General features: G+C 43.8%; 1 protein-coding gene across 2 annotated transcripts in view; it reads right to left on the bottom strand.

Annotated features, from left to right (window-relative positions):
* Positions 1-13030: 13030 nt before the first annotated feature.
* CPNE2 (copine 2) overlaps positions 13031-19670 on the bottom strand; it is a 975302-nt gene continuing 968662 nt past the window's right edge. For both annotated transcript variants that reach the window (XM_086947740.1, XM_086947741.1), the window contains exon 16: positions 13031-13681. In XM_086947740.1, coding sequence (XP_086803866.1) covers positions 13574-13681 — 108 coding nt within the window. In that variant the 3' untranslated portion in view covers positions 13031-13573. The remainder of the gene's footprint in view (positions 13682-19670) is intronic.

Raw genomic sequence — 19670 nt, forward strand, 5'->3', positions numbered from 1 at the left:
TGGTACATTCTGAAAATGATCAGGAAACTTCTGCCGTTCATCCCCCAGGAGTCATGCAAAACAGTGGTAACTATGCTGGCCTTGTCGAGGCTGGATTACGGAAACGCTTTATATGCTAGAATCCAGGTCAAGTATCTGGCAACATTACAACTTCTACAAAATGCCGCAGCTAGACTGGTGTTGGACATTCCCAGGTATGAGCCAATAGCGCATAGACTGAGATCTCTCCATTGACTTCCAATAGGAAAAAGAGTAAAATTCAAATCCCTGTGTCTGGCCTACAAAGCCCTCCATGGGATGGGTTCCCAGTTCTTGAGAACCCACCTGAAATGGTATGAGCCATCTAGATCCTTGAGATCCAGTCATCAAAAACTGATTCAGGGGCTAAGATTTTAACAGGTCCGGTGGGGGGGGGGGGGGTGGGGGGGAGCTTTCTGCTGCATGCAGCTAAGACATGGAATATGCTCCCAATGGCAAAACAGCCCCACACTGCTCTCATTTAGAAAAGAGATAAAAAACCTGGCTGTTCACCGCAGGCTAGAAAATATATAACTTGGAAGCTATCTGGTCTCCTGCGTCTACCCTGCGCCAGGACGCCCATGGGCAATCGCGAGCTTTACAAAACGACAAATCAAATCAAATCAAATGGTAACATCTGCTGAAGACAGCACATTGTGATGTTGCAGGGCATTTGCTTATCATGCTAACACAATGACCACAAGGACACACTTGCTCAGATGCGGGTTTGGGGGGCGTTGGTGGTCCTGGGGTTGTTGTGGTGAGTCTTGTTGCCCTCATGGGTATCCCTGTATTGTGGTCATTGACTCTATGGCACCTGTGGGTGTTCTGGTGTGTCTCTTCACTGTGTTTCCTTTCATGCTGCAGGTAGTCGTCCTGCTTAACACCAGTAGAAAGCACGTGTAAAATCCTTGGTAGTAACGTGGGTTATCACCGCAATTAATTTTGTATTGTAGTTGTGAAAGTTGTGATGTCATTTGTTCGTGTGTAGAACAATATACGGACTGGCTAGTGTATCCCCTCAAGATCCAACATCTGACAGCACTATTCCTAATCAATATAAATACAATGAGATTTCTTCATTGATTTTGTGTGTACACTGTAAGTGCAGGGGCTACCTCAGTGCAATTCAATACTGGATTTTAGTATTTAGAATAAATCGCAAAGGTGCACTTCCTGTCTTTCTGCATGGGAAAGGCTACTCTGCATTTCATTATTAGCACTTTAATGCAACTAAAGTTGAGATAAATCTTATACAGTATTTAGAAGTTGGTGCTAACTGGAGAGATTAATAGTATTCTCGCGATAAGTGATCTAAAATTTAACACCATGGTGGATACCAGCAAATAACAGTAATAAGAACAAGAAAGAGTCACACAGCAGTTAGAAAAAAAAAATCGAAAAGGTTTATAATTTTTTTTGTCAAACTTTATTTTTTATAAAGTTATATAAACCATAAACTATTCTGAAATTTTATGTTTTTATTAATGTATATAAAATAAAGCAATAAATAAAAGTCAACAAATATACTAGAAAACAACAAGGTGGAAGATTCCTGTGGGGGACCATTGTTGTCGATGAAGTGCTTGGAAAATAAAGCACAAAATAAGGACGTGTGTAATGTGCATATGAAAGGACTGGGAGAGAAAAAAGAGAAGAAAAAACAAGCCAGAGAGAAAAAGAGAGGGAAGGAAAGAAAGGGAGTGAGAAAGGGTTAAGGGAGAGAGAGTTAGAAGGAAAGGAATGAAGAGAGTGAGACAGGGAGAGACAGAAGAGAGGGAAGTGCTATCGGAGTGTGCAGCAGTGGGCGAACTACATGTGCCTGTCAAAACCCCGCTGATCTCAGATGTGTTGCAGAGTCCTGAGTCCTGAATGGCAGACGCCACGTCACATTGTGCGCGCATCTTACAGATGCCGTTGAGTCTTGAATGGCGGAGACCACATCAACTTCTTCGCGGATCTGATAGATGTCGCTGAGTAGTGTATGGTGGAGATCACGTGTACTTCTGCGTGGCCTGGCATATCTCACACGTCGTTGAGTAGTGAGTCGTCAATGGGGGAGAGCACCTTAGGGTTTGGTGCCGCTAAGCTTGTGGATCTCAAGTTAGTGGCACGTGGTGGTAGGCTCCTGATGGCCACATGAGTTTGGGGTGGCAGTAACTCTATGCATATGAAGTCCGCACCAAGGGGATGGTAGGCTGCTGACGGCCATATAGTTGAGGGTGTAACTAACCTTATGTGCAAGTTTTGGTGGAGTCTTTATGGTTGAGACCCGTGGACCATTCGCCAGCTAGTCAGCACCGGCAATAAAGGATGTGAAGTTGTAGATCTATTATATTTGCTTGGTTACATGGCCTGTGCCACATGTTCCGGATGAGTGTGGTGTGTGTGCAAACTTGCCCTCATGGAGTGGCTGTGAGATGTTGAGAACTAGACCACTGACCTACACAACAACAGCGAGTATGCCTGCGACGGGTAGCTATGTGGGGCCAACGTTGGAACATAATAGGAGTGGAGTGGCGTACGACGGAACAGGGCAGGGATAGACACAATGACGCGAACTGCCTGTAGTACTGCATCTGTGAGTCGACCGGATGGGCCGCCGCTGTTGCTTTGCGAGCCTGGGTCCGAACTGTTCATAGTTAACTCTGCAGAAGTTTGGGATTCAGTCCGTCAGCTGGTAAGTGTCCGAGGCATTTGTGAAAACATATCGGAGTTCTTTCTGTGAGTGATACCCCTTTGGACGCTCCCTCTCCCCACATTAGGAGGTAATGTACCCTTTTTCCATATTACCAACATACCCTCAACAACCTTCTTGGGCCAAGAAGTATCCTTGTGTGGTTGAACAAAGAAGAATCTTAGTCATGTATAGATTTACATAAAATAATATATATATTTAAAGAAAAGAAGAACAAATAAGACTGAAGGGAGTCTGGTGCTGTGGTTGCTGCCACAAAGTTGGGGTTACTGCTGTTCAGGACTCAGGACACAGTTGGATATGTGGTATTTGTTTGTGTTAAATAGGGTTAGTGGTACCAGAAGTATTGAGAGTGTAGGAGCCTGTGATGACGTTTGATGTGGACGGGTCGCACTGGGAGCAATGTGTCTTGCGTACTGGACTGCATCATGTGGAATTGGGGCTGTATCTGAATTGTGAGGACTGCTGACTGTAGTGTATGTTAGAGGTAGCGATGAGGAAGGGCATACAGCCTTGTGCATACGTTAGTGGGGTCACCAGCCTGCGTAGTGCAGTTCAGTGGCACCACTTGTCGGCAGACTTAAATCTGTAAATACTACTTACTAAACGAAGGGAGTAAGGTGCTGTGGTCGCTGTCACAAAGTTGGGGTCGCTGCCATTTAGGACTCAGTTACACATGTGAGATCGGCTGGTGTTACAGAGGGTTATTGGGACAACGTATCGCCGGCCTTGCATATGGAAATATGCCTCACTGATCGTAGGGAGTCTGGTGCTGTGGTCACTGCCACGGACTTGGGGTCACTGCCATTCAGGACTCAGGACATAGTTACACATATAGGATCAGCTTGTGTTGAACAGAGTTTGTGGCAGCACGTGTCACCAGCCTTTCATATGGAAATATGCCTCACTGATCGAAGGGAGTCTGCTGCTGTGGTTGTCTCACGGAGTTGGAGGTCACTGTTATTCAGGACTCAGGACACAGTTCACATGTGGGATCAGCTTGTGTTGAAGACGGTTATTAGCACCATGTGTTGATGTGTTTCACAGTGTAGGTCAGAGGTAGCGGTGAGCAAGGGTCCATAGCCATGTGCATACGTTGGTGGCCCCACCGGCCTGCGTAGTACAGGTTCAGTGGCAGCACGTGTCACTGGCCTTCCATATGCAAATATCCTTCACTGATTAAAGGGAGTCTGGTGCTGTGGTCGCTGCCACAAAGTTGGGGTCGCTGCCATGCCGGACTCAGGAACCAGTTACACATGTGGGATCGGCTTGCATTGAACAGGGTTAGTTGGCTTCCACAGTGCAGGCCAGAGGCAGCGGTAAGCAAAGGTCCACAGGCAGGTGACGCTGACTTGAGCTGCACAGATTGGGAGCATTTGGTCTTCTTAACCCATATTAGTCTCCTACACAATTTACTTTGCTACTAATCTAGAATTGTGAACCGTGTAACCCCAGTGTAGGCCGGAGGCAGCGGTCAGGATGGGCGCACAGCCATGTGGCGTTAACTTGAGCTGCGCCGTTCATGGCACCTGGAGTACTGGGCATGTGCACACACTGCGATGATACGTGGTCTCGGAGGTCCGGAGTGGGAGCAATGTCTTGACTTGATAAGGCCACATGGATATGACTTATGGTCCAGTGAGTTAGTAGCACCTGAAGCACAGAACGTGTGCGCATCCTACGATGAGTGGTGGTCTCGGTGGGCCACAGTGGGTGCAATGTATGTTGCAAACGGGACTGCACCATATGCAATCGCCACTGCATCTGAGTTGTGAGCCCTGCTGTCCGCAGTGTAGATCGAAGGCAATAGTTAGCATAGACATCGAAGAATGCTTTTTATCACTTCTTGACAAAATCCGAGGACATGGAGTACAATTCTCTGTGCAATTAATAAATCTAGGCTGAATTCAAAGTGTGAACCCTGCTTTCCGCAGTGTAGATCGAAGGCAGTAGTTAGCATAGACATCGAGGAATGGTTTTTGTCACTTCTTCTTGAGAAAATACGAGGACATAGAGTACAGTTCTCTTTGCAATTAATAAATCAAGGCTGAATTCAAGTTGTGAACCCTGCTGTCCGCAGTGCAAATCGAAGGCAGCAGTTCGCATTGACATCGAGCAATGCTTTTTGTTAATTCTTCTTGACAAAATCCAAGGACATACAGTACAGTTCTCTGTGCAATTAATAAATCAAGTCTGAATTCAAGTTGTGAACCCTGCTGTCCGCAGTGCAGATCGAAGGCAGTAGTTAGCATAGACATTGAGGAATGCTTTTTGTCACTTCTTCTTGAAACAAATTTGAGGACATAGAGTACAATTCTCTCTGCATTTAATACATCAAGGCTGAATTCAATGCTGTCCGCAGAGTAGATCCAAAGCTGAATTGAAGTTGTGAACCCTGCTGTCTGCAGTGCAGATCGAACGCAGTAGTCGGTACAGACATAAGTCTGGGGTGTTGTGGCACTGGGTTCGCAGGGGGCATGTTTGGAGGAGGCCCACGGTCAAGGCACAGCCACGTACCAGGGTGAGGGCTGCTGCTCTGGCAGACTAGTTTGTCTTCTCACAAGTGAACCACGCCTAGGGGGTGGCCTATTTATTTACACTCTTACGCTGGAGTTGCTTACATTGGACCAGCCCACTCCACTTCCGCTGCAAGGGGGGACAACACAGCTACATGACCGAGATGTTACCCACTGTCTGAGGTAATATGTTTGTGTCCACAGTGCAGTACACTACACGTATCAATACAATATCTCCACATGGAGAGGTTTGTGCTTTGCATAGTGAGGTCTGTGCAGCACATCACTGGTACACTTGGCATTGTTTGAATGATTGTTGATGGGCGACTTGACTCCTTCACACATAGTTGGTTGCCACATGTCTGAACATTCAGCTATTGTGAGGTTTAGGGGATATGGTATTTTGGGAAGTACTGTTGTTCTGTTTTGCGCTGCCTCTGTGGTAGTAGCAGGGGAGTTGTCCGGGGGGGGCGGGTTGTGGTAGTGGTGGCGCTAGGTGTTGTGGCCTTGTTGGGTGTGGGAGCTGCATGATTAGTACCTCTATCACGTGTTGGTCTTTAGATGTGGGTGTGAGTTGGGTGTAATTCACGCAGTAGATAGTTGAAGTCCTTATATCAGTTGAAGGTTGATGTTAATTTGTTACAGGTAAGTGTGGCTGTCATCTGTTTTTAGGTAGCATTGCAGATTTGGCTGGTTGTTGAAAATATCGGGAAGTGGTGGTGTTTTCATGTTTTTTTTGCACTTGAACGCCTAGTTTGTATATCATTAGTGTTAGTAGTGGCTCTGGTTTGTGGCGATTTTGTTGGCAGAAGGTATTGATGGAAGAGTGTTGAGATTTGCAGTTTTTACCATGTTGAGAATGGGATGATAATTAAAAAAGACAGAAAAAAAAGATATGCCTAATGAACATTAGAATTAGAAATTAGCATTTAAAAAACCTTTGAAATTCACTGAAAAAAACATAGGTTTTACAGACGTTATAGTTAGGAATTAGCATTTAAAAAACCTTAGAAATTCACTAAAAAAACATAGGTTTTAGGGACATTATAGTTAGTTGAACATTTGACTCATATAAAACCAGAGAAATTCGCCTGTTATAGGTAGTTGAGCTAACTTTAACTTGCGCGCCCGCAAAGCACTGATGATGACGTCACATATTACATCACTCATGACATGGTCAGTGACATCACTGATGACATCATCCACGTGAAAATCTGAATCATATACTGATGCCGTAATATAAACTTTGATACATGCACTCTAAAATACAAACTACTATTTTTGAAACCATATACACAACAATGCCAGATACTACATACCACCCACTATTTCCTAGGTCTATACACACATTCAGTCACTTATACATGCGGTTACTCATCAATAAAGTACAGTAATAAGCACTCATACACCTATGCATACAGTAACACTCCACCACTCATCCATAGAGTTACTCACACACCTAGCCAGTGATGCAAAGAATCAATCACTTACCAATTTACTCATGTATACAGTTATACACACCAACTACGTTATTTATTCACACACCACATCCCTTATTTATGCAGATACTAACACATACTTACTGTCTTATACAATCACTTATAAAAGCAGGCACTCATTTATACGCACACTCTTCAAATAACTTACTCTCACGTATAGTCATTTATATATACCAACACTCATATATATTGCCTTAAAACATATGTAGTTACTCACACATATATCACTGAGACATTCATTCACTCACCAACACACCCATACACACACTATCTCACCCATACAACCCTTCCCAGATGCACTTTTGAATCTATACAACCAGTGAGTCACCCCCCACGCACCCACCCACACAGACACTCAGACACCCATACAACAAATCAATAACCCATATAGACACTCATGTAGCTACTCACCAGCCCATGCAGCCGCTTACGCACCAACTGGGAGACTAATACAGACTTTCACACAGTTTAGTCACTAACCCATGCATTCAGTAAGACATGTTCAATTACTCACTTATACAGTCAGTCACGCACCTACTAAATAATCCATTCAGGCACTTGTAAATCCACTCATTCTTCAATACACCTTGGCATAGATATATATGAAAAATATTTAAACTTTACAGAAATGCACATTTACTGGATGATGTCACCAGTGATGTCATTTGAGAGGTCATCAGTGATGTCACTGACCATGTCATGAGTGATGTAATATGTGACGTCATCACCAGTGCTTTGCGGGCGCGTGCGCGAGTTATAGCTCAACTAACTATAACAGGTGACTTTCTCTGGTTTTATATGAGTCAAATATTCAACTAACTATAATGTCCTTGAAACCTTTGTTTTTTAAATTTATTTTCTAATGTTGTTTAGATGCTAATTCCCAACTATAGCGTCTGTAAAAACTGTTTTTTTTCAGTGAATTTTATATATATATATGGCGGACATACTGAGCAACAACAAGCTTAAATAAATTCACTTGTTTGGCACCAAAAAAGGGTTCCTCTTTTCGTCTTTCCAGTTCGGTGAAACTTGGCGGGACTGGGATTGCTTGGCGAAATTTTCTCATATATATATATATATATATATATATATATATATATATATATATATATATATATATATATATATATATATATATATATATATATATATATATATATATATATATATATATATATATATATATATATATATATATATATATATATATATATATATATATATATATATATATATATATATATATATATATATATATATATATATATATATATATATATATGGCAAGAAAGTCGAACTTCCCAAACGTTTTCAAAAGACGACTGCGGACCCAAAGTTGAGGTGCAATTTAGTTTATTTGTGCTCAAAACCCCGCACCTAGCCATGACGCGTTTCGGGCCTCCCTGGCCCTTGATCACAAGGGAATACTTGCGCTCCGCTAAGTTTCTGACTACCTGTATGGTTCAAAATTATAGTTGGTGGTGCCACAGGAAAAAGGGGAAACCCTATTGAACCCTTCCAAAGGTATTGAACGCAACACCTGAAAATTGTGGAAACAAATTCCTATACACACACAGTGTCAATTGAAATACAAAGTATTATAATCATTCGTATATTCAGTATAATTCAAGAAAATATTTTCCACTTCTTTTTGTCTGAGCAATGTTTTCTTTTTATTGCTCAAGCAATCTCACGCCAGCCGACACGTGTTTCGTTAGAGTACAGATTGCTCTGACTCTTCAGGACTTTCTTCTAATGGTGGCGTGTGTTGTAATCCCACTTAACCGGTGACAATTCCAACCCGGTAAGGGTATCATGAGTTGTAGCTTGTAATAAAGATCTTCACTTTCATCTTCATATTCATCTTCATATAATGGTTATCGTGATCAATCTGCCGTATAAAGAGGCACGGGCGGAACAGAAACAGACCTTGTAATTCAAAAACTAATTCTGATTAGGATAACTCCAGGCTCAGCGAGAAAGATCTTGTTTAAAGGTGTTTCTCTGCATATGTGTCACGAACGGTCCGAATGTCCCTGGACCTTCTGTTCTGCCCGGCCGCGAATCACATATGCAGAGAAACACTTTTAAAGGAGACCATTTGCAGGCTACCATTGTTAAATTAAAGACACCCAAGCCTATCCAAAGTGCGGGAGGAGTCAGACCCCACACAGTACAGACAACAAATTGGTTTAAAGCACGAGCGCTGTAGGCTCGACCTAAAAATGAGATTGCCTATATCTTGCATTGGACAAATGGAAAAATGCTCCCTCTCCCTATCGGATTTGTTAATTTTTCTAATTTACGTTCCATAAGGCATCCTCAAATTGAGAAACCGTTATTACTCTCGAAAGCCCATCTGAAATAGTTTTGTAAAACAAATATTTCAGAATCTACTGATTCGATTTACACCAACACAACAAAAAGCACGGATCTGAGTAAATCTCGAATTTGATGATAAATTTAGTGCAATTCCGTTTAGCAGTTTTTGCAGGTTACTCCCTCTCTCAACAACTGTTCTAAGTAGCATGTTACGTTATGTGTATCTGGTTTATGCCATGGTGTTTTTCTTGTGCAGTTGTTTAACAAGCATTTACAATGCAATGGTCTCAGCATTGTTAAAGTTAGAGCTGTTGGCATTGCTCATGACATTATTTTTATTTATGTTTTTGTTTTTAAAACATATAAATAAATGGCATTGTCATTTACAATGCCAATAGCTTAATCACTAGCAAATGCGAGACCTATTGCATTTGCACCCACACACAGAGCCACCCACACACATACAGAGCCACCCACACAAAGCCACCCACACACACAGAGCCACCCACACAAAGCCACCCACACACACATACAGAGCCACCCACACAGAGCCACCCACACAGAACCACCCACACACACAGAGCCACCTACACACACACAGAGCCACCTACACACACACAGAGCCACCCACACATAGAGCCACCTACAAAAAAAGCTACCCACACGGAGCCACACACACACACACACACACACACACACACAGACAGAGCCACACACACACACACAGAGCCCAACACACACACACACACACACACACAGATCCCAACACACACACACACACAGAGCACAACACACACACACACACACACAGAGCCCAACACACACACACAGCCCAACACACACACACACACACACACAGCCCAACACACACACACACAGCCCAACACACACACACACACACACACAGACATCCCTCAGTCTAGGTCAGCCACACGCCCATCTCTGCCCAGTAACACCCCAGGGAACAGAGGCAAGAAAAAACAAGCAGTTTATTTGAATCCTCTCTACTGGTACCTGCTTGTAGTGTCCTAGGATTTAGCCTGCGCTCCCGGAGTTTGTTGGCTGACAGTGCAGGAGGGATGTATGAAGTTCTGGGTGTCTCTTGCTGCCTCTAACGGAGGGTCCATTGCTTCTTGGCAACCAAACTGCATTCAATGCTGGTGGAGCGGATTAGAACATCCCCTGCTGTACTGCTGTCCGTAGAGACCAGACTGATATCTGAGCCGCTCAGTGCCATTGGGTAGTAAAGCAGTACATAGGTGCTAACCAAGGAGAAAGTAAGGCGCTATACAGAAGAGTCAGAGGACACTACAGAAGGGACAAGAGTCAGCAATTCACGTCAAGGAGACCAGATGTTCTATAGAGGCCCATGAAGGAGAAAGTTTTGCTTTGGGGAGACCAAGTAAACATTGGGCTTTCTAACGAGTATGTGAAACAATGTTGAGTAATAAAGAAAAGCATAGGATGGAGAAGAGAAGCAGTGAAAAGAAAGTGATTTTCTATCGGAGAGAGTTGTTCTACACTACACTGCAGAACGTGCTAAAGCTGAGAGTTGGAGTAAGGCACAAAGGAGACAGATATATACAGGTGCAGATGGAAGGGACACTGTGCTATAAATATGCAAACAATAGAAACCGGGGACGTAACTGAAAGACGCAAGAAACAACAGTGGCACTCGAAAAAGTGGTGCAAGTGAATCACAACTGCCCTGTAAGGTGTATCATAGAAACAGTGGGTATTAAGGGGAGACAATAGTTACAGCAGGAAAGCTTTGCAGCGGTTCTCGAAATTATACAGACAATTGCGCTGTACTGAAAGGCACGTGATAAAGTGGAGCACCTATAGACGAAGGAGGTACACCAGAAGCCCTATAGAGGAGCCACAGAAGCAGCAGGCGATGTGTGACAATAAGAACAGTGGAAACAGCTGAGCCCTGACGGAAGACAACTGTGAAGCAGTGGGAGAAGGTATAGAACAAGCTGCAGGAAGAGTGCTACAGTACAGCCAGAGACATCCAAAAAGAAAGCTCTAACAACCCATGTCTTCAGTCCAACGTCAGTTACTTCTGTCACCCACCAGCAACATTCATAGACGCCGCGCACCGCTAACATGCAGGGAGCAGGCGCATTCTCCCGGCCTCGCTGCAACGCAGCGGCCATGTTAGAATGTAATGTTCTCTAATGTGGTGGTAGATAAACAATTTTCAGGAGAAGGGAATACAAGTTAGATGCCATTTAGAATAACTGATTCTGTTGTTTTATAAAAAATAGTGTGTAGGTTCCGAAAAATAAAGCAATGTTTTGATTTGTCCAAAACTTACCATAATTTAATGTTTTTACTACCAGAAATGATAACTTAACGGCATGTTGGTATTGTTGTTATCTTGGCTAATAGGGGATTCATTGTATTTCTGTACCCAAAACAATGCTTCCCAATTGCAGCCGTTTTCAAAGTAGTGGCAGATCAATTGGTTTCTTACTATGTACTTTGGTTGCTATGGTGTCCTCAAACCGGTTTCTTAACGTCCAGAATGCCGGTGGCCATTTTGAAATTGCGTAATATTTAGTCACTTACGTGAATAGTCCAAAAACAAAATCTCTTCTGTTTTTTAGGCCGTTGTCAATACATGCCATATCTCGTTCGCTATTTTCATTGGTATGCTTTTCGGTTTCTCTTGGGTTTAAGACTAGTCTTATTCTTTCGACTCTTCCTAGACATCTCTAGTTGATAACGAATACAAAGGTCTGGGCGATAGGAAAGGTTTCAAAAGTGCCAGTAGATGGCACTAGAATAAAACCATACAGCATGCCTCTCGGCCTTTTACATTTCCACAATGGAATAGCAAGAAAGGAAGCCCCGTTATTTTCTATACAACACGAGGACAAAGAGCAGAAGTTACCTGCTGATCGTTACATGCAGCACAGGAACACACCAAAAACATGCTTTCGTTCTGGGACACAGGATCCAACACCACCATCTTTCTCCAAGGCGAGGCAGGAATGCCTAGGAGAAAAGCAGCATCATTTTGTGATTCCGGGGCGTGGTTTTTGTTCTCTCCTCTTCCCATTGGCTGGAATTTAAAATTCCATGTAGAAAACAGAAAGAAAGTAAAAAAAACACCCCCGAATCCCGTCTTCAATGGAGTGACGCCCCTCTTCTCCAATGGCTGGCCTCCATTTAGGAAGCCAGCCAATGGAGAAGAGGGGCGGGTTCAAGCCCCCATACTGTAGACATAAAGTCTCGGAGCGAGACTGCGCAAGCGCAGCCTTCGCTAGTTCGAGACCTAAAAAGGAATCTCATCAAGATGTATGGGATTACTTTTTGGCGGCGAGGTAAAATCGATTTGAAGATACTCTGTGGCTATTAGTAGAGTCTAGAGTCATTTTCTTGTGGTAAGTCATTATAAATGCAATGTATGAGGGAGTGCACGGTGTTTGTGACATGCCACATTTGGTGTAATAAATGACTGTATGTGCATTCATCAGTTAGTTTTGTGAAATAACACACTTATTTGTTTACCTAGTAAAGATTTTTTAACACAGTTTATACAAATATACTCTACTGCCAACGTGTTCAGGTCAGTTTCACACTGATGCATCCCTCCGTAGGGGTGAGGACTGAGCACTGTGCATGGTACACATGCCCTTGTGAACGCACAAGAATGCTCCCTGAGAACGTAGACTGTTCCCCTTCTGTCCCTCCTTGGAAAAACACAGATAAGATACACACTTAGATTCATGCAAATTTCCCCATTCCTGCAGCAATGTGGAGACCTGCACACACACCCGAAAAACTTGAGTAATTCAACTTTGAACAACCCTGGCATAACAATTTATTTTATCCACATTGCACAGTTTCTGGGTCCTCATTAATGTGATGTAATTGGTAATAGAAGGGCAGCTATGACCCAGTGATACCTACTACAGTTGAATAATTTCTCATCAGGTGGCATCGTTGATAGATAAAATACTCGCTTTCTCAAATGTTGGCATTTATTTATTAACCTGAGTATAACAAATATAATAACATGTACACTGTATAAAAATGAACATAGGGAATGAGAGGGTTTACAATTTAGCATTATCGCCTGGTCTGGTTGTTGCCACCACAAACCCAGTTTTACTAGTCCATGGTTCCACTGTCAGTGCTGGTGTCCTGGTTCCTAGCAGAACCGATAAAGCCGGTCACTCCTGTACATACAACACACATGTGCACCATAGGTCATTTTACAGAACATATATATTAATCATTTAAAATGCTTTAATACAGAAGGTTTCCATAGTAAAAATGTTTTTAGTTACATTAAATTATATAAATTACATTCAATACTGAAAAGTGACTTTGGACAGGGGCTTGTTCTGCTTTCGCTGTTGTGGAAAAAGAAAGCCAGTAGTATGCCTCCAAAATGGACTATGTTCTGTTTAAAAAAATAAAAAATAAAACCGCATGTGAAACATGCACTTTTAGTAAACAACTTAATGAAGTTTTTGAACATGCAGGCTGAGAGGACTTGGGGACTACGCAGACTCCGAGTTGATGGGAGGCAGATTCTGGTGCTTGAAATACTGGACAACCTGTTGGGGTAGTTCTGCCAGCACAGCTTTTGACAAGGTTTCTTTCGGTGCCTGTGAAAGAGAAAAGATGGGGCAATTTCAGTCACTTTGTCATCAATAGCTGCGATAGAGATTTCAGTAAACAGTGGAGATTTTATTGGTTAGAGGTGCGAAGAGAGCAAATCTGCTCAGAGGTAAACAATTTAATCATTAGAGGCCAAAAAAGCCGCCATGTTGCAAGGGTGCCTGCGCTGCAGGGGCGATTGTTTATGTGCAGGAATGGACACCTTCTTGCACATAAACAAACTTGAAAGGCGATTTGCTGTTTCTTTGTGTGCTGCAGAATGCAGCACGCAGAGAGAGAGCAAAATATGAGAAGAAATTAATGATTTCTTCCCATATCGCCATCCTAAGACAAGGTTTAACCTGGCCATCATTTTTGCAACTGCCCCATCCTTGTAAATATGGGGCAGCATAAAAAAGCAATGGGTGTTGCAGCGGAATGCCAACAGCAACACCCACACCCATTTCCCGATCCTTTAGTAAGGGGCATATTTACAAGGTGGCCTTAAGCCACATTAAGTGCCTTAAGGCCATCTTGTAAATAAGGAGTAGAGAACAACGCCACCGGAGCTTCAGAAAAAGTGACGCTCCTGTAGCGTTAGGGGTTTGTAAATATGCCCCGAAATTTGAGTCCTAAGAGAAACTGAGCAAGTGGCACCAGGTCTCACTCCCAGGTAACTCCATGTCCCGCCCCTTCTCTGTTCAACACTGCCAGAAAATTTTTGTCATACTCATGTTGGGAACTTCCAACACTGAATATGCATCAGTGCCGCATTTGTATCACCCCATTGTGGTCTTTACCTGTGTTATGCCCTAGAACCTCTTCTAAGGAAGTAGGAAGACAGAACGAATTTGAAAGCAAATAATAAAATGAAGAATATCACATAAAAACAAGAGAAACAGATAAAAGTAATAAGTGAGAAACTGTGTCAGGTGTTGTGTAAAAGAAAATAAACATCTGTGGAGTTAAACATGTATTGACACTTGCACTCTTCATTTGTAGAAGGAAAAAGAAAACAAGAGATAAGGAAAATAAAACAAAATTAAGACAAATGAATAAGGGTTCAAACGGTAAGCAAAAAGGAAAAACATCGACAAGTACATAAAGATGTCTGGAAGAAATTCCAGTGGAAAATTATAAAAAAATATCTAAATCGTTTTCAAGTGAACTATGCAACTCAAGTGCCACGCGCACAATATCTGAATAAAGATGGTGTAGGAGAGTAGGATCTGCTTCTTATGGTTACCCCCTCTTTTTGCTGATGGTTCACTGTTTTTCGACTTTAGTCTGGCTGTGGCCCTGCTATCCAGGACCCCAGCCTAACTGCTTCTCTCTAAATTGATTCCATATACTTTAGGTACACTCCAGTTTGGTTACTGGGGTACCCATTTGAGCCCCTAGTACATGGTTCACTAGGTACTAAGGGCATAGGTACCCCAGAGGTCTACCAGGGGCTGCAGCATGTATTGTGCCACCCCTGGGAAGCCTTCCAAAATGACACCACAGGACTGCTACTGCAGCCTGGGTAAGGTGGTGCATACACCCCTTACTTAGATATAGGTTACCTATATCTACCTTAAATCACTACACATATAAACCTATCAGTCACCTCTATGGCAGGCTTTATCAATCCTGAAGGCAGGGTGCTGGGTTTTATGTGAGAGGGTGCCCATGCATGAGCAGGGCCCCTCTGCAGCCTTCGGAATCTATTCTCCGGGGTTGTTCTGTGATGCAGCCAGACCATATACTCAAGTGCATTATAACCTCGCGGTAAATGCTAACTTTGGAATGGCTGCAAGGAAACATGTTGTGTTTGGTGTCAAACACTTTGGAATCATACCCCCTGCCAGTCCTGGCGGCGGGGGTATGATTCCACCCTTCTTGAGGAAGAGACATGCACACAACGGTACATCCGGTACCAGTTTAAAAGAGCCCTGGCATTACAAAATGGATGCTGCAGCCACAGACACGAGCCAGGCCTCCTGCTGCTGGATGAAACTCCATCAGGGGAGACCTGGACAATAGGTTTCCTGTCACAGGGAGGTGTCACCACCTCCCAGACAGGCATTAGTGTATTGGGGCTGGGTGGGTGCAGTCCAAGAGTGCTTTGAAATCAGCACTGGGGGCACATGTGGTGCCCCTGTTCATAGTCCAGTTCAAACCGGTTGCAGGGGCTACCATCCCCTGCTCTGGCACGAAACTGGACAAAGGAAATGGGTGTAGCCACCCCTCTTTCCGGACCCTCCCATGGGTGGGTCCCCAGAGTATGTCCAACTCCTTCCTTGGGTATAAGAAAGGAACCCCTGGCTACAGGACTTTAGATTACACCTGGACAAAACTCTGCTAAAGAAATCCCAGAATTTCGATGATCTACACGACTAGATGACTGAAGAATCTCCCTTGGAGTAAAGGAGTTACTCCCCTGCTTGGCAGGCACCAAAGACGCATCTGCCGGTTTGCATCTCCGAAGCTCCTACCGGACTCCGAAGTATTTGCATCACAGGAGGTGGGTTTCCAAACTTCCAAGAGGCCGAACCGAGTCCCTAGCAAAGCTGAGACCTGTAGCCCTCGTGGGTACCGTGGAACCGGAACCCCTGGACACCGGGCACATTTGCAAGTGCATTAGCTTCTCGACATTCCTTGAGGCTGTGCATTGGGTTACTTGTAGCCCAGACCGGAGCACCTTTTCCACTGAAGATTGCTGGCCTACACTCCACGAGTGTTCTGTGAGCCGGCCCTTTATGTTTTCGCTCGATGTACCTTTGCCAACCTGGGTCCGCTGACTGGTGGGTCCCTGAGAAGGCAACTTTGACTTTCTTTGAGCTTTACCTGGTTGCACCAGATGTGTCCTGACTCTCCACCACTTGGTGAGTCCCCCGGACCTTGCTGGTCCGCACCGCAGCATCTTTCCTCTTCTTGTGTGGGTTGCTAGTGCCAAGGCTTGTTGGGTCCAATCCGGGCACTGGCACCGCAGCACTCGACATCCTTTGTAGGACAGCGCAAATCCAGCTCCTGATCATCGTCGACGCCTCCTGGTCCTCGTGGCTGAAGAGTCAAGCTTCCCCTGCTCGCACCTGAAGCACCCAAAATCGGTGGGCATTCGTCTATCATGCCCCTGGTCACAGGCAAGTGACCCAGACTCTGTCCCCTCTGCCTTCGGTTACTCACATCTACAATCCAAGCTTGGATCACACTGGACACCTTTCTTCTCAATGGCAGCAGCACTTTGCAGCAGATCGCCATTGAAATCAACAACGATTCCGGACACCAAAAGACACCTATGCACCGGCTTCCCTGGGTGAGGTAACTCGAGTACTCCGGTGCTCCCGTGGGTGTTGGCACTAGAACCCCTTAAAACTAAAGGGGTTTGCTCTAAGCCCTCCCCTAAGTGTCCTTAATCTTTAAATTTCCAAACGCGACTTTCCCCATAGACGATAACGGCGATTCGCGGCTGTGTTCTCACACTGCACGTGTCCCCCGTGGCTCCCCTGTGTCACTACCTTGGGTTGTTCCTTGGGGTCTCAGCGAGTCTACAGGCTCTAGGCCTTGTGTCTAGTAAAGTTGTGGTACTTCTATCACTTTCTTAATATATGGTTTGGTTCGCCCCTAGGGCCGAACGTACATTGTGCTAATTTACTGTGATATATTAAGTGTAACATATGTGCTTTGACCTTCTGTCCTCATAAAGAGATTAGTAAGGTTTGTGTTTAGGAATAAATACATTTTATATATATACCTGGTGTGGTTCTCCTTTCATTTAGCCATTCAAGAGATTATAGACTGGTACAACAAGCTGCTTTACATACCTTCAAGACGTAGCCTGAAGGATGCTCTCCATAGCTACCACTAGGATAGCTTTCAAATAAGGTTGTCTTTAACCTATCACCTCAAAGGGGCTATTTGGACTGGTGAAAGGTGCCCACTATAACTAGTGGACAGCATATGCCAGGCCAACTTCTCACAGAATGCAACTGCTTCACAACAACATTGCCACCCTCCCTCCTAAAACAGTCTTGGATAAAGAAGAAGTGAAGCAGGACATGCCTGGAGGGTATATCTAGAGGGGTCCAGGGATGTCCAATAAGTTGAGCTCCTATTAATGCTGGCAATTCTATGGAAAAACCTCAGAGCGGGGCATGTGGAATAATAAATTAGACCTGCTACTAAGCACCCCTGGGCATTCTGGATGTAGTAGTTGGTACCTATGAAGATTTTCACTTTTGATCTTTTTTTATTTTTTATTTTTTTTAGTTCTAGGAGGCCCAGCAGAGAGAAGTGCCAGATGTACCTGTCTAGGACTCCTTGAGATTTGCTTGGCCAGAAGTCACAGGCTAAATGTTTGTTGGAAAAGAAACGAAAACTGGAACAAGGTGGTGCAGATCTACAAGGTGGCTCCTCAGTTGAACAGATGCTCCTGGTTCAACTTGGTCTTCTGGAATTGATGACTTATTAATATTTGTCCTGCCAATCAGGTAAAAAAAGTTACTAGGTAAAACAGACTATCAGAAGAGTTTTTAAATTCCCCAGCAACGCACCAGTTAAATAGGAACTTGAGATCCAGTCAGTCGCCTCATCTGGTCCTAGACCGTCTCCAAACTCCTGGACTTCTCCAGAAGCAAATTCCTCTACCCAGCAGGTAGCTGTTATCAAAAGGATTGATTCAAATAGCTCTATAGTTATTACAGAGTTCTCTAGCAGGTAGGGAGCAATGCTGCTAGTGAAACCACCAAGGATGGCTAGTTATGAGAGGCCCAAACAAAGGTTGTCAAAGGATGCTTAGTATGCGGTTGCCTTTATTACAACACTGTTAGGTGGTTCCTGTTCTAATGGCACCAACATCCACCTAGTGTTTTTTTGTTAATAAACACTTTTCGTACGTGATATAACCACACACAATGTATATTTATTACAAAGTAAGAACGTTGTTGGTCACAATTCTGATCCCCAAATGAGACAGTTGAAATGAGATGATGCATGCATTGTAAAGTGAGTAATATCTAATCCAAAGTATTCCCAACACAGGGACAGGTTGTTTCATATTTGATTAGCAGAGCATATCTAGGTTTTCTCTTAGAGCTCTGAAATTCATTCCCTGAAGTCACTCATTCATTGATGGGCATCATTTATGTTCCACTTCTGTGCAATATTGTTTTTTGCTAGGAGAGATCCTATTCCCAGTGGGATATCGTTGTGTTGGACTCCATCCCATTCATTCATAACACCCACAAGAAATAATTATGGATCAGGTGCAATAGGCATTTCAGGACCTTTCTTAGGGTAGACATGATATCTTTCCAATATTGTTGAATTATTGGACAGCTTCAAATAATATGGATTTTTACATTGTCTACATTAAAGGTATTGGGCCTGCCGTTTTTCCATAGTCTACTGTACAGGGAAGATAGTAGTGCCTGTGCAGGTATCTAAACTGGATACGTTGTGTTGTGATTGTAAATAATAAACAAATTGTGATTACTATACCTCACATTCCTTCCTTAAATGGCTTGCAGTGATCCTACCCCTATAAATTTACCACAGCACAGATTCCAATTAAGTCCCACAGTCAGAAACCCTCAAGCCAGGTACTTCCAGCATTCTTTCCAGACAGAATGTAACACCCTCAATGACAGTGTTGCATACTAAGATCTATCTTTGGCACTCTAACTCTGTCCACCTTAAAATAGCCAAGATAGCGGGGAGGTAGCGCTCTTTCCCGTCTCTCCTGCCTGCCGTCGACCCACTACTACATTTCTGACCCGTCCAACGAGAGGGCATAGCTCCAATTGACAGTTGTAAAATGGGGCACAGGCCCACTTTGTCCTTCTTGGTGACCAGAAAGTAGTGGGAATAACAACCACGTCCTACTTCTGGCCCAGGAACGCGCTCGATGGCCCCCTTGGCCAGGCAGGCCATAACTTCAGGATATCAGAGAGCTCCAGAATTTGTAGTGGGGGGCCCCGGCTGCTGTGTGAGGAATGCTGAGAACAGCCCTAGAGG

The sequence above is a fragment of the Lissotriton vulgaris genome, chromosome 12, assembly GCF_964263255.1.
Source record: "Lissotriton vulgaris chromosome 12, aLisVul1.2, whole genome shotgun sequence".
In the NCBI taxonomy this organism is placed as follows: domain Eukaryota; kingdom Metazoa; phylum Chordata; class Amphibia; order Caudata; family Salamandridae; genus Lissotriton; species Lissotriton vulgaris.